This window comes from Theobroma cacao, chromosome 2, assembly GCF_000208745.1.
Source record: "Theobroma cacao cultivar B97-61/B2 chromosome 2, Criollo_cocoa_genome_V2, whole genome shotgun sequence".
NCBI lineage: Eukaryota > Viridiplantae > Streptophyta > Magnoliopsida > Malvales > Malvaceae > Theobroma > Theobroma cacao.
This window is the reverse complement of record NC_030851.1, coordinates 3,606,927-3,621,819: the sequence shown is the minus strand read 5'-3', so window position 1 is coordinate 3,621,819 and position 14,893 is coordinate 3,606,927. Positions and strand designations below refer to the sequence as shown.

At 33.2% G+C, this 14,893-nt stretch overlaps 2 protein-coding genes across 2 annotated transcripts; one reads left to right on the top strand and one right to left on the bottom strand.

The window, feature by feature from the left end:
- Window positions 8,267-10,257, bottom strand: LOC18607679 (V-type proton ATPase 16 kDa proteolipid subunit). Its single transcript, XM_007041954.2, has 3 exons — window positions 10,028-10,257; window positions 9,295-9,580; window positions 8,267-8,697 (listed from the first exon to the last, which is right to left on the bottom strand). Exons 1-3 carry the CDS (start codon window positions 10,104-10,106, stop codon window positions 8,565-8,567), a joined length of 498 nt encoding a protein of 165 aa, XP_007042016.1. The 5' UTR covers window positions 10,107-10,257; the 3' UTR covers window positions 8,267-8,564.
- Window positions 11,938-14,549, top strand: LOC18607678 (NADP-dependent D-sorbitol-6-phosphate dehydrogenase). The gene is made up of 6 exons (XM_018114479.1): window positions 11,938-12,182; window positions 12,813-12,907; window positions 12,988-13,105; window positions 13,517-13,649; window positions 13,738-13,957; window positions 14,064-14,549. The coding sequence occupies exons 1-6, from the start codon at window positions 12,050-12,052 to the stop codon at window positions 14,292-14,294; spliced, it is 930 nt and encodes a 309-aa protein (XP_017969968.1). The 5' UTR covers window positions 11,938-12,049; the 3' UTR covers window positions 14,295-14,549.

Here is a 14,893-nt window from a genome sequence, read left to right as displayed (position 1 = left end):
GTTCATTTATCCCTTTATTTGGGATTAAATCAATTTTAAATTTGCCAATTACCCTCAAACGCAAAATGTCGACAATGTCAAGCGGGGCTCCAAGAAGAAGAATAGAACGAAACATTGAAAGAACTCGCGAGAAAATGAAGTAGGGTCAAGCAACGCATTGAATCGATGATCTGCTGTTAAGACCGTAACCTTATCCCGGGGAGAGAATCTGCAAGTTTTTTTTTTTTTTTTGCGACTCTTAAATTTGTTTCAAAAAACGTTGACACCTCGACACGTACCTGACGGCCGTTTATTTGACGCGCATCAAACACGTAACTGCTTACATTAAAAATGACAGTCGGGTATCTCTAGAAAAACTAACCAAAAAGCCTCTCAAAATCTATAACTGAAACAACAGGCTTTAATCAGTGAAACAATGGAAAGCAGAAGAAAAAGAAAGCTACCCCGCTCCCCTTTTCTTTTCTCCCTTCTAGGATCTAGAACAAGATTTTCACGTTAAATAGGTTTGATGGTCTCTGGCCTTCTTTATGGCTAGGGTTGCACCTGGCCAGGTTTATTTGGTCTATCAATAAAATCTAGACGGTGACCGTAAAATTTCTTTTCTAAACCATACGACGCCAGGGCTTGCGTATTGGGTTGACCGAAATCCGAAGTTACAAATTTGACCTTTATCCTTTTTTGTGGCTGCCCCCAACCCAGCACACTTAGCCTGATTTTGATTGATCTTGCGGATCATAATGGGAGGGGGCTCTACATAACATGCCGTCACGCCCTCGGGATGGCCCTGCCTCACCCCCACAATTATAACTCATCTAATCTTATTCCTACTCCTGTCTCCTTCTTTTATCCCTTCACATCCAATATGTATAGTTAGTGGGGCATGATAGTACATTCAAACTTCAAAGTATCAACGTATTACATCTAAATGTTGGATTTAACGGTTTATTTATGTTTTTTATTTAAAAAGTTAAATTCAAATTTAACTTTTTGATAATAAAATATGTATATTTATTATTAAATTAAATATTTATCTATTTTTAACTTGAAGCTAATAATAGGATAAATAAAGGTTACGTCTTTCCAACTTTAAAAAATATAATATCCATCAATTTAAGAGAGTGGAGGCAAGAACTGGAATTTATTTTTTCAGGGGATGATTCACCTTGTGGAGAAATATCTCAAAGGTGGTGTGGCAAGCTAAAGACGATGGCAGAGTTGGTGGGAGTGTTGATTAGTATTTAGAAGACCGTTAAAAAAAAAAAGACAAAGAAAAAGAACAAAGTGCGAATGGGAAGAAAATGGCGATGCAAACGTGAGGACCAAGTAGACCGTGCTCCATGTGCCAAGGACCAGTTGTTGAACATGACATTCAGGTTTTACCCGCAACTCTTTGTAATTGACCATTTGACTTAGGAATATGGCCTAGCCAATAGGAAATATACATACTTTTTTCCTTCTTCTTTTGTGTATTTTTGGGCTTTGTCACATGGTATCAAATTAATTGTGTCCTAGCCGATGTTGATTTTACATGGGCCAAACGCACTCTAATCATTGGCGACAACTCAGCTTACAGTTAATGGTTTTTTGTTTTTGAAGAATTGTTTTTAATGTGTTTAGTTTTTCCGACACGGATCAAGTGGAGTGACTGAAATCTGCCTAACCAATTATCTCGTCATCGAGGGTTCAATTGTCTTTTGGTAATTTCTTTATATTCTGATTTATTTCGTAAAGTTAATGTCATTTGAAGTAGTCCAAATAATAATTTTATGAAGATCTTTTGCGGATTCCATTCCCATTTGATAGAGGGAGAAAAAGAAGGATCTGTAGAGCTGCAACGTCTGCCACGCGGAGCCGGGGGTTGAAAAAAGGTGTATCCGACGTGGGGTGATCTGATAGGATGAGAGGAATCCAAGCAACCCTTAAAAGCCATTTCATGCGGTTATTCCGGAGCTGTGATGCAGGGAGGAGTGGGACCAGAAGTTGACGGAGGATCTGCTCTTTAATTTTCGTAATGCCACCATTTTACGAAAGGTCAAGAGGTGGGGGCTTCCTTTTAGATTCTAGGGGTTCACTGCGGATTTCAAATATGTTTAAACCCAGCAAAAAGATGAAAGAAGTATTTAAAGAGACACTACCAATCCCCATGCTCCCCTCCCCTCCCCTCTCTTGTCTTTTTGGACTGTAACAGACCCGTGATTTTGGAACAGATAAAAACCACCCGCTGGGAAAAATCTGCCACACTCTTTATAATTCAATTCCCAATCATAATGACACCTCTAAATGTGTTACTTGTTGACATTATATAAAATATCTTATCTCAATGTCCAACATAAGAGATTTTGGATTCGAGCATCCATGATTTGCTGTTGATGTTACCTAAAATGTAAATTCTCGAAATATTCTACTTATTTTGAATTGTTCATTATATAAAATAAATTTTGTATAATTTGATTCCATAGATATTGATTGAATCAATAATTGAAGCTTATAGGTTTCATTGAACCAAACCGCATCTTAAAATTATAGAATTTTAACATTATTAAAATCCTAACATATAAAATCATCCATAGCCATAAAGACACATGTAAAAATGGACATTTAGAACATGATTATTAACAAAATTCATGTATACACAAGTTGGTGGGTGGCATCATTGACAATAATGATATATTCCAGATTTTGACCCTCAATCTAATCCTTGTTCATATTTAAAAAATAAAAATAAACATATTATTAGAGTATCAATTATATGACACTTGGATCAAATCTAGAACCTGAATCCTGAAATAAAATCATCAAGCCACGAGGAAATCACAAAAACGTATCTTCTTCCTTTTTTTGTTGCCTTACTTATTTCAGAAAAATTGTATAAAAATGGGTGCTTGCATTACTCACTAGCAACAAAAAAGAAAAGAGATAGAGATAGGAGTTGGTGGAGTCCATGCATCACCGATTCTTCAAAATTGGTGTCCTCCAACTCCAAGGTCCAAAATGTATGGATTTTATTAGTGTTCCTGATTGCTACTATTAGGTAATTTCCCTATTTTTTTGTGGTCCATACACCGCAACCCCCCCTCTCCCCGGGAAACTATTTATCTATCCTTTTATATTTTTAGAAGGAAATTTCCTTTTTTGATTATAAGTTGGGCAGGGGTGGGGGGCTGAAGGTACAGTCCATGCGATGGACACGTGTAATCGCAGATTCGGCGGCTTTCACGCTATTTATGTTATCATGCCATCGCGATTAATTCACGACTCTACGGGGTAATGAAAATTTATTAACGTTTTATAAGGGGGAAATATGGAAACAAAGTCATGGTTTTGCGGCTCATGATTAACGATTCACTGCTTGATTTAACTTTGCGTGTATTATTTAATTCTTCTCTCCAGTCTTTTTCCCCTTGTCGGAATCCCACCGTTTTGGTTTTTGGCTTTGCGTGTGTGCTTGCCCTTAGGGAGAGGGAAACAAAACACTACTTATTTAATTTTTATTACGTAACGTTTGCTGTTGTTTTTCACAATTAATGTTTAATGAATTTTTTTAATTAGTAATTTTTGATCAATTTCTGTTAAAAAAATTATACTGTTAATTTTTCATAATAAAATGACAAAAATATTCTTAAAAGTAAATAAATAAATTAATTTTAAATTGAGATTATTTTAATAATTTCTTTTAAAAAATTAATAACTCAATTTTTTGTGAGAACATAAATTATTTACAGTATATTAATTAAGAAAAAATTTGTAAAATTTCGTAAAAAAATTAAAATCACAAAAGATATAAATAGAATTTTTTCTTATGAAAATTATGTTTAACGGGGAGACGGTATTAATTATCAAATAGAAATGAAAATACACTTGCTGACCAAAAGAAAGCAGTGAATATTTACTCCTAAATACGAGTTTACATGTTATGAACTTTGGCTCCGATTTACTACATAACAAAAATGTACCAAGATGCTAGCCGTTTTATCATATGGGGAGATTCAATGTAATTACTAATTGTCCAATAAAAAAGTAATAATCCCTTTGTTTCTTTTTGATATTTTAATAAAACAAAACAAGTGACATTTGGGTTTAACTATTCAAAAACAAGAAATGCACCATTAAAATAATTCGAATTTGTTTTCATCTCTTAAATTGATTTGGGAGTAATTACTTTTCAAGGATTAATAATCAATCAACTATCATTAGAGTCCATATGAATTAAATGGTATTTACTTGATTATAAATAAAATTCACGCATTTTGATTGCATAGACATGGGATCCGGCAAGGTCCTTTTTTTTAATAATTTTTGTGTGAATATTCTTGACTTTTTTGGGTCTTGAAAAGCTCTTAATTAAAGAATAAAAAACAATTTTTGTGGTATATTCAAGAATCCAATGTTTTTAATATATTTAAACAAAAAATAAAAAATAAAAACTATATATTATTAATAATCAATGATAATGCTATAGATCTCTACGCATTAAGTCATCATAACTTCAAAAAAAAAAAAAAACCTTGATTCCTATGTTGAATTTTCTTTTCAATAGAAAGAAAAGGCTGATTATTTTTTCACGTGACACTTTTAATAATAACATATGCTAGCCTGCCTACTTGCAGCTTGGGCATCAAAGTTTTTATAAACTAATGGTTAGGTTAGGTCATATATATAATATAAACAACCTTTCCTTTTAAACCTACAATAATCACGCATGCATCAATCATCATTCAAGTTTCCTTAATGGAAATATACAAAGAGAGATAATATTATTATCCTTTTTTACTCTCCNTTCTCACTACAAACAAACAAATAATATATATATATATATATATATATATATATATATATAAACTTCATTTCTATTAAATCTTATTTTCATTTCTAAAACTACGACTCGAAACTTTTAAATGGAAAACTTCAAATTTTTAATGCTTTGGTATTTCTGTGAAACTCCTCCTTAATATTTTTATTTTTTATTTTTTTAAAATCTAATAAAAGAATCCGTTTGTTATACGAGGAATTTTCATTTGAAAAAAGACATTTCATTTAACAAAACAGTCGATTTTTAATTATAAATCACAGTCCATGATAACTTTTAATGTTTCAAATTCAATTAAAATATTTAAATTTTAACTAATTAAAAATCTCTTTGTTTAAAAAATAAATAATAATATAAAGGAGAGGACAGCCATATGTCATAACCGTCCTGCCTCATCTACCAAATACAAAAGAGACCGCTCCGCTCCTCCCCCCGGCCCGGCCTCCACTTTGGTTTAAAAAAAAAAAACGGAGTACACGGGAGCGGTTTGGCATCTAAATTGCATGGTGGCAATGTTGAACTCTTTACCGCATGTACGTGGCCGATGTGAATTAGCTACAAATGATCAAGGACAGCTTATGTGGTCTTTGGACGTCTCGAGAACTGTAAACTATCGACTTTTGCATTCAGCATCCTGACTATTCGTTGGCCAATTAATGCATCTCCTTTTTCTTCTGGGGATACTACTTGGCTAAGCTTCGTTATGATTCAAAAGGCACTTCACCAATTTCCTAGTGGCTTTCTGGCCTTTGGACCACACACCAAACCAACTTGGTATATAATTATAAAGCAACTTTACCATGAATCACGACCCTCTCGGCCAAAAAAAGGTAGAAACCTTAATTTGCAAATGACCTAAGAAACAGCACTTCAAGTTCATGCTGGCGATTAAAACGGCATTTATAAAAGGGAAAGAACCTTTTTCTAGATATATATAGACAAAGTGCCATGGTTTCCAACGTAAGATGCATCTCCAGACAAACGTTATCCCTTGCTCTTTGTAAATGCATTGATGATGACCCAAGGGTACCGAAATTTTGATGTTGATCAAAAGTTTCGCCCCCCTTCACAGAAATTGTGGTTAGTGATCCAATGCAATCTTCCATGTCTGCTTCAGTGTTTATATAATAACAGTACTTTTAATCTTGTTGGGTTTAAAAATGACTTAACCTAAATTGACGCTTGTCTTGAGATCTCTCTGCCACACATTTTGAAGTAAAAGTGATCATTTCTTTATAAGTGAATCTCGCCCTTTCCAAGTTCTAAAGTATACTATATTTTTTCGGCTACAAACTAATGATGCTCCAAAAAGAGACAGATTCCGGCTAATATTAAGAGATACTTTACCCTAAATAATAAGCTGTAAAGAAAGAATGACTACGGTCTACTGATACTCCTTTCCTGCTAGACGTACGAATTATATCAATGTGAAAAAAAGAAACTGGTCCTTTGCTTGCAGAAGTTCCATTAAAGACAAACACGATGAAATCATGTTCATCTACATGGTACCAATATAGAAGCCAAACCATCAAAGCATGCATGCATGGATGTTGAATTAGGTTTCCTGGAAGAAAGAAATCATTTCGTGACAAGGTAATAAGTGCAGTTGAAATTGAAAACTCAAGCGATAAAAAAGAAAAAACCATGTTGAAATGGAGCACAAAAAAGAAAGAAAAACAAGAGACTGATGAGTTCAAGACGTGGCCTAGGATGCAATGTGGAAAGCACAAGGCAGACCAAGGCAGAAGAGATAAGGATGAATTTAACGTGGGGTTCCAACCTTGCCTCCTTACAAGCTTACAAAAACGTGACCTAATTTTTTCTGGTACTTGGTTTCATCGCCAAATATGTGTCGACTGGTCTAATATACTGAAACCCCTCCCACTATCTTGAATGACGATTGAGGCAGTGCACTAATTAAGACAGCTTATCTCTATGTTTATTTTATACTTACTTAGGCATTCGATTAAAGACAAAACCAGACTTCACACATATTTTGATGATTCTAGCAAATGTTCTTTTATAGCTAAGATTATTAAGTGTCCTGTTCTGTTCCACTATTTATGTACCATGAGTCACCATATTTCTTTATAACCTATCATCCAATCAAAAAATCTTTGTAAAGTGAAAGACGTATGCAATGGCAATGGCATATAAGGAACAAAAGGCTAAAAAAGATGCTGCTTTCCTTTGCTTTGTCAGTCGGTTTGGAAAAAAATGCTGCTCTATCCCTTTGCACCAAAAGTTAGATGCTTTAATTTGCGTTTCTGCATCATTTACTTTTCTTTTTCTTCTAAAGAAAATGATTGGATTACAATGATGGAATGTAAACTCTCTTATCTTCTTAACTACCCTTTTGTGCACTTTTTTTGTAGTAAGGGTTTCCACAACATGAAACAGTGTCTCGGCTCTAGCTACTCTCAAAGGCAACATCTCTCAATGAAGGTCTAGCCAGACAAGGGCACATTTCGTCTTGTTGGCCCAAAAATTCTGGATAATAGCCCTCATTTATTTGAATACGACACCACAATATATATTTATACACGGCACACAATATGATATGCATAAGATACAAATTTTAGATGTATTTAGATTTAAGTTAATCGTATATCCTACATTAAATATATCGATGTAATTAAGATATGTTAAACCTGCTTGACTTGTCTAAGACACATGACATGATTAGTTAATTGTATTATTATATATTCATATAACACGTGACTCGTTTACTATCCATTTATTTAATAGTATTCACATGTCGTATAGACACGTTTACTGAATGGTTAAGACTTATTTATTGATTCATATAAATATTAATATTTTTATGATAATTAAAATTTATTAATATTAAAATTTATTATATTTGATTAATATTACAATATTTATAATTTTTTGTAGTAAATTTAAATAATAAAATTATATTTTATTTGTATATATTTTAATTTAATCATGTTAATCGCATCAATTATGTTAATCGTATAAGCATGTTATAAATCATATAAATTTTAATTGTGTTAATTATATTGTGTAAAATTTAATTTAATACGTTTAATAAACGTGTTAATCATGTCGTATTATATATTTATCAAACGTATTTATATACGTGTTTAAGATTTTAGTATGATTAATTAATCGTGTCATATTCATATTTATCCATAAAATTGTTAATATCTCATGTTTACATGATGCAATTAAGACACGAAAATATAAATTATCAAATCTAAATAACAAGGATTGATCCAAATTTTGACTAGTAAAATTGGTTCTGATGTAAATGAGGATTGGATCAACGTCGACTATTTCAATGCAAGTTGCAAGTTTAGACGAGGGAGGAGGAGGAGGACCGGCGAGGGTGTGAGATGGGGTTCAAAGTGCTAGCAAGAAAAAAGAGGAAAGGATAGGGGTGGTTACGGAATAAAGAAAGTCTTAATCCAACTTGCAACTGAATTCAACATTGCATTAATATCTCCAAAATTAAACTTCCATTAATAGTTTGAATTTCTGCAAGATACACTGACAAATAGAGATCAAACAGGGAAAAGCTTCACCAACATTTTATTAAGAGAAACTCAATTCTACTTCTACAATGAGGAAAGAGCAACCAACACCAAATAACTGCCCGAGTAGTTGCTTTCATCAATATGGGAAACCTGCACATGCTGTCCAATCACAATTTACCCTGAGCATAATCAATACTCTTTCCCGTACAATGCTACAGATAAGCAATCAAAGAATACTAAGCAGCTCGATGAGCATCCTATTCTGCTCTGGATTGGCCAGCTCGTGAAGACAAGATGATGCCTACGATAAGTCCATAAAGAGCCAAAGCTTCAGCAAAAATGAGGATAAGGATCATTCCAACAAAAAGTTTTGGCTGTTGTGCATTCGCTCTGCAAAACAAAATCATTCAAACATTATTTGATATGAATTAATTGAAAGAATATGTCCAGTTTCATAAAAAATTCAAAATATTTTCCATGATAGCAATAGATAAACAAGATTTATGACTTATGGAATCTATAGATGATACCAAACTGACTAAATGGAAATTGCTATCACTGTATCATGTCAATATGACACTAACAGTTGCTTTACATTATCAGTAATTTTCTTAAGGTTTAAGACATTCAGTCTCGCAAACTATAGCTATGAATAGATTTCACCATCATGAATATTTCCCAACACCTTTATTCTCCAAAACCAGCACTAACGGTAAGAGCACCATTATTCTCCCATTAGTGCCTAAAACAAGAACTCCATCATTTTGGTATGAGCCGTGTTTAGAGATAAGGACAACATTTACTCTAAAAAACAACTCAAACCAAATACAGAGAGAAGGCACTACGTTAGTAAACTCCAATCTCCATGAGGGCACAAAGCAAACATGAAAAGTTTAAATCAACATTTTCACACCAATTAATCTTGGTGTTAGTCAACAACAAGTATGTCCAATCTAAGTTAACAATATGGAGATAAAAGCACTGTACCTGACACCAGCATCACCGACAATTCCGATTGCCATTCCAGCAGAAAGCCCAGCAAGGCCACAAGCAAGACCAGAGGAAAGGTGAGCGTAACCATCGAAAAGGTAATATGATTTGGCCTTAGGATTGATCCCAGTACTAATAATAACAGCAATAATCAATCCATAAATACCCAAAACACCAGCCATAACAACTGGTACAATAGATTTCATAACCAACTCAGGCCTCATCACACCCATCGATGCCACACCAACACCACTCTTAGCTGTCCCATACGCAGCTCCCATACCTAAATTCACCAATTAATTTTTTCAATTGAAACCATTCCAAGTTTATTGAAATGCAATATTCTTGCTAGATCCGCATCCAAAACACAGTAACTTATGCAAATTCTGTCACTTCAATTCCAATAAAAACTAAAACTTTAAAGTATAAAACTTACTCAGCTGAATCAAACTAATAATTTGTTTCAGAATTATCCATATCCCAACATCAAAGATCCATATCAAATACCACTAAATTTATTCATAATTTACACTAAAAACAAAAGTTTCATGATTTTTTTTTCAATTGGTTCGCTAAAAAGCTAGCAATAGGGATCCATGAATTTTCCATGACAAAATCTAATAAATGGAAATGAAAATAGATCTAATACCAAAAGAATTTAAAGAGATCTAATATTAAGAATAAAAAAAATGAAGGATAAATTTATAGGAGGGGAGTAAGGATTGGTTACAGGAGAAGACGAGAGCAGCAGCGGCACCGAGGAAGCCGAAGAACGGTGCCGTTTCATCGCCGCTGAAAGTAGAAGACATCGTGGAATCAGTGGATCTGAGACAATGTCGTTTAGATCTGAGGAAAAGGAGTCAGAAAGTGCTTTGTGTTGTGTTGGAGAGAGTTTTTGATCTCCCTCTGGTTTTTTCTGTTACCGTGTTAGAAAAAATATGAGCCACCAAATTTTTATACACAAACGGGCTTCGCCACTCCGGTTTTTGTCGGGTAATGGGCTTTCTTACTGGACCAACTTAGCTCAGTGGGCCCATTTCTGATCCAAGCCCTTTTTATTGTCTTTTTCTTTAATTTTATTTGCCAAGCTTCGGCAAGTTCGACAAATCCATAGGAAAACGAACAGTTTCTGACATGCACCTTGATTTTGTAAAGCAATCCTCTAAATATTCTAGATCTAAATCTATGTGAGGAGATATTTAATTATATTTGTATTAATTTGAATCTACTTAGTGAATATTTTATTTATTTTAATCCAATATGTTAAAATTAAACTTACTGCAATTTCAAATATTAATTCTAAGTTGCTATTATCATTAAGATATGACAAGTTTGATAATATAAATTTATTTATAGAGTTTTAAATTAAATTTAACTCTACGCTAGGATAAAAAATGTTTTAACTTATTTAAGAGGAAATTGTAAAAAATAGTCTTGTTGATAAGTCTATTTCAAAAACAACTATCAATATAAAGTTAAATATTTTTATTCAAATTTTTCCATATGAAGACATTTTAGATAAATTAAATACCATTAATTTTCTCTCTCACCATTTATCTGCTGTGCTTCTCATTTTTCTCCTTTGTTATCTAACTCTATTTAATTTTACCACCATCACTATTTCACTATCTACTTTTTTATCATATCGTCATCTATTTACAGATCAAATAGCATGATATAAAAAGTAACAACATATTCTTTGATTTATTAGTTTACATACATAAAAATCCTCGTTTTATCTATCTCTTACCATATTGTCATATCATCATCGATCTACAAATCAAAAAGTATAACATAGTAAATAACAATATGTTATTGGGCTTATTGATGTTTAGTTTTTCAATTATTCAAATATGGTAGAATATGTCTTTACATGTAATAAAGTAATTTATGACTTGGTGTGTGACATTAGAAGGAAAAATAAAGTTTTGACATGTAATATTTGATGCTAAAGCTTTGAGCTTGACATGTAACATTTGGTGTTGAAACTTTGACCTTACCATATAACATCTAGTACTAAAACTTTATCCTTGGTGTATAACGTCTGCTACTAAAGTTTTAATGTATAACATCTGCTTAGAATTACAGTGTTTATTTTATTTTTTGTTATTAAACATGATGTTTAACTTGTTCTTTTGTAATTCACTACAACATAAATTCTTGTAATTGAAACAATATTTTTTTCACACGAAATATAAAGAGTTTTCATTAAGGATAATTTTATTAAAAAATTTTCTCTTTACTAAAAATAGTTAAAAATAAAAAAATTTGAAAACAACTTATCTTTGAAAACTAAAAAAATAGTTCCTTTGTTAATATAAAAGATAATCAAAAGTATTTAATAAATATTTGTTGATGAAATTATATATATATATGGGTAAAGATTACATTAATTCAATGAATGACTCCGATTTAGATAAATCGTTATATTTTAAGAGAAAAATAATAAATAAAATAAATAGATCAATAAAACAACATAAGGTAAAACCAAACGGACGCTTAGATGGGAATCAAAATCTAAAATTTTAAAAAAGAAAAAGACAAGGGACGGTTCTGATCATCCGACGTCAGCTTCTATCACGTGCTCAGGATTTTCGTCCTCAAATGGAAACAATCAGAAAAGGGCCAGGCCAAGGACGAACCAACCAAACAAGAATATAATCTCCTTGCAATTCCATTATTTCATTTCACGAAATCAACGATAGTGTTAGAGGAGTGGCAAACTACTATTTTTTACACCGCAAAAGAAGAAATGGCGATAACATTGAACAATGGATTCAAGATGCCAATAATTGGCCTGGGTGTTTGGCGTATGGAAGGAAAAGACATTAGAGACCTCATCATCAACTCCATCAAGATTGGTTATCGCCATTTTGACTGTGCTGGTACTCTGGGTTTTTCCTTCTTTGCATGCATATATTATAATTAGATAAATCTTGCTATCTTCATCACACTATTGTTTTGATTTATATCTGAGTAACTGGCTCAGCTTGCAGATGTTGTTTGATGCTAGTGGGAGTTTCTTTATTGTATTTTAGCTAAATATGGATATAATTCTTGACTGCAGTTCTTCGTTCAAGTGTTGGAACAAAAATTAGTCACAATAAGCATAAATGATTATGGAACATTAAATTTTAAGAATTTTTATGGAAAATCAAATGGTTTTCTGCAAAGCCGTTTCTTTGTTTAGTTATACTAAAAATTGGGAAACCATTCATGATTGAAGTCCTTGGTTGAAGTTGTTTTTAAATTTGTGATGTTTTTATACAAAATTTCAACTTTATGACAATTGTCCTGTACTCTTGTCTAGATTGACCATTCCGTGATATGTAAGGAAGAGTTCCACAGTACTTTAGTTACCCAGATTTATTAAGGAGAATTTGGAAGAGGGTTAGAGGAAATTTAGTCTTGACCACATGCCTTATTTGATTTGAAAGTGTTGTCGCGTTTTGTTGGTGCCTGGTAGCATATAGGTCATGTTCATGTTATCGTGATACATGCATGTTGTTTTGCAGCTGACTACGGGAATGAAGCAGAAGTTGGGGAGGCACTGTCGGAAGCATTCAGAAGTGGGCTTGTTAAGAGAGAGGACCTCTTTGTTACAACTAAGGCTGGTTTAACTGAATATTTGACTTTTCTTTCTTATACTTTAGTACAATGTATTGCTTATTTCATCCGGTCTGATTGCAGCTTTGGAATACTGATCACGGGCATGTTCTTGAGGCTTGTAAAGACAGTCTTAAGAAGCTTCAGTTGGATTATCTGGATTTGTATCTAGTTCACTTTCCTGTTGCCATAAGGCACACTGGTGATTCCTGACTGCTTTTTCTTATTGTTTATATGTATTCCTTACATTGGGTACTTTCTTCACTGTACTATTTTATGTTTAACTTCTGTTAACCTTGAGAATTAAGAAGATGAGCTTGATACGGAAGCATGAAAGTTATATTTGGATTGCTATCTACTATGCTTAACTTGGTGGTGTACATGGTGAAAACTGTGGTGTTGACTGCATCCTTAGTTAATATTTCTAGAGAAATAGCTTGAATTTATTTATTTAGGGGTTGATGAATTCATTTTAAAGAATTGTTAGCTTCATTCTTTTGATAACAATGCAAACTAATAACAGATAGATGCTGGGCTGCCTAAAGTGGAAACTAGTTAGAAGAATTTGGAAGCTACACACTCTCTGATTTTGCTGTATTCTATATGCATGCAGGAATTGGTGAAACTGGCAGTCCCTTGGATGAGGATGGAGTCCTGGACATAGACACAACTATATCATTGGAGACGACCTGGCATGCTATGGAAGATCTGGTTTCCAAGGGTTTAGTTCGTAGCATTGGGATCAGGTGTCAAGTTTTCATCCTTTCATTTGGTATTCTCACAAATCTTGTAAATTTGGAATTACATCTAATACATAATTTGTAAATTTGGCAGCAACTATGATATCTTTTTAACCAGAGATTGCCTAGCTTACTCCAAAGTGAAGCCTGCTGTAAATCAGATTGAGACACACCCCTACTTCCAACGTGATTGTCTTGTCAAATTTTGTCAGAAGCATGGGATCTGTGTTACTGCCCATACTCCCTTAGGAGGAGCTGCGGCTAATGCGGAATGGTTTGGTACAGTGTCATGTTTGGATGATCCAATCCTTAAAGTATGCAATCCTTCTGTACATTAATTTTCCATTGTTATCACTACTAGATACTCAGTTGCTGCACTTGTTCCCTAATTTATTGTTTATCAATACACTTTGATTTCAGGGGCTGGCTGAAAAGTATAAGAAAACTGTGGCTCAGATTGTTCTCCGGTGGGGAATTCAGCGAAACACAGGTGTCATCCCGAAGACATCAAAATTTGAGAGATTGCAAGAGAATTTCCAGGTTTTTGACTTTGAGCTGGCCAAAGAAGACATGGACCTAATTAGAACTGTTGACAGGAAATATCGAACCAATCAACCTGCCAGGTTTTGGGGCATAGATCTGTATGCTTAAAGCGTGCCAGGTATTCTGTTTGTGGGGGCTTTCCTTGTGTTCTATGAAGAATAAGAGTGAAAAATCCATTTGACTCGAAACTGCATTGGAAAACTTTTAGTAATTTATATAATTCTCAGAATTTGATCAGATTCACCAGTGCCAAAAATTCTTCTTTCTCTGAAATGGTATTGGACTTGTATATGACTAAGAAAATACTTTGAGATCTGTTTTTGAAATTCTGAAAATATGAACTAATTTAGCATTTATTCTGAAGATTATTGATATTTGAAATATTTCTATATTTTGCATCCTATACCTATTTTAAAATTCTGATTTCATTAGTTAAGAGCTCTGTTCTTGATAGTTACTCTTTGAATCATTCGATAAGACTTGTTTAGAACCTTTAAAATACCATGTTCTAGAGTACTTGAAAATGACCCAATTCGGTCTCTTTTGCTTTAGCACGTGGTATTTGGTTGTCATTTCCTTAACTAGAGTTAGGCCACTTGCTAAGCTTTACGATTTCTATATTTTGTTGTTTTTTAGAGTAAACTTAGGATTGGTTCGGATGCAAGTTTGTGTTCCATGAGAGTTTGCAAGAAAGCAATATTAGATTG

Coding starts and splice junctions, on each gene's coding strand:
- LOC18607679 (XM_007041954.2), bottom strand. CDS start 10,106: ATGTCTTCTACTTTCAGCGGCGATGAAACGGCACCGTTCTTCGGCTTC. Junction 9,581..10,027: donor TGCTGCTCTCGTCTTCTCCT/GTAACCAATCCT, acceptor TGGTGAATTTAG/GTATGGGAGCTGCGTATGGG. Junction 8,698..9,294: donor GTCGGTGATGCTGGTGTCAG/GTACAGTGCTTT, acceptor TTTGTTTTGCAG/AGCGAATGCACAACAGCCAA.
- LOC18607678 (XM_018114479.1), top strand. CDS start 12,050: ATGGCGATAACATTGAACAATGGATTCAAGATGCCAATAATTGGCCTG. Junction 13,106..13,516: donor TGTTGCCATAAGGCACACTG/GTGATTCCTGAC, acceptor ATATGCATGCAG/GAATTGGTGAAACTGGCAGT. Junction 13,958..14,063: donor TGGATGATCCAATCCTTAAA/GTATGCAATCCT, acceptor CTTTGATTTCAG/GGGCTGGCTGAAAAGTATAA.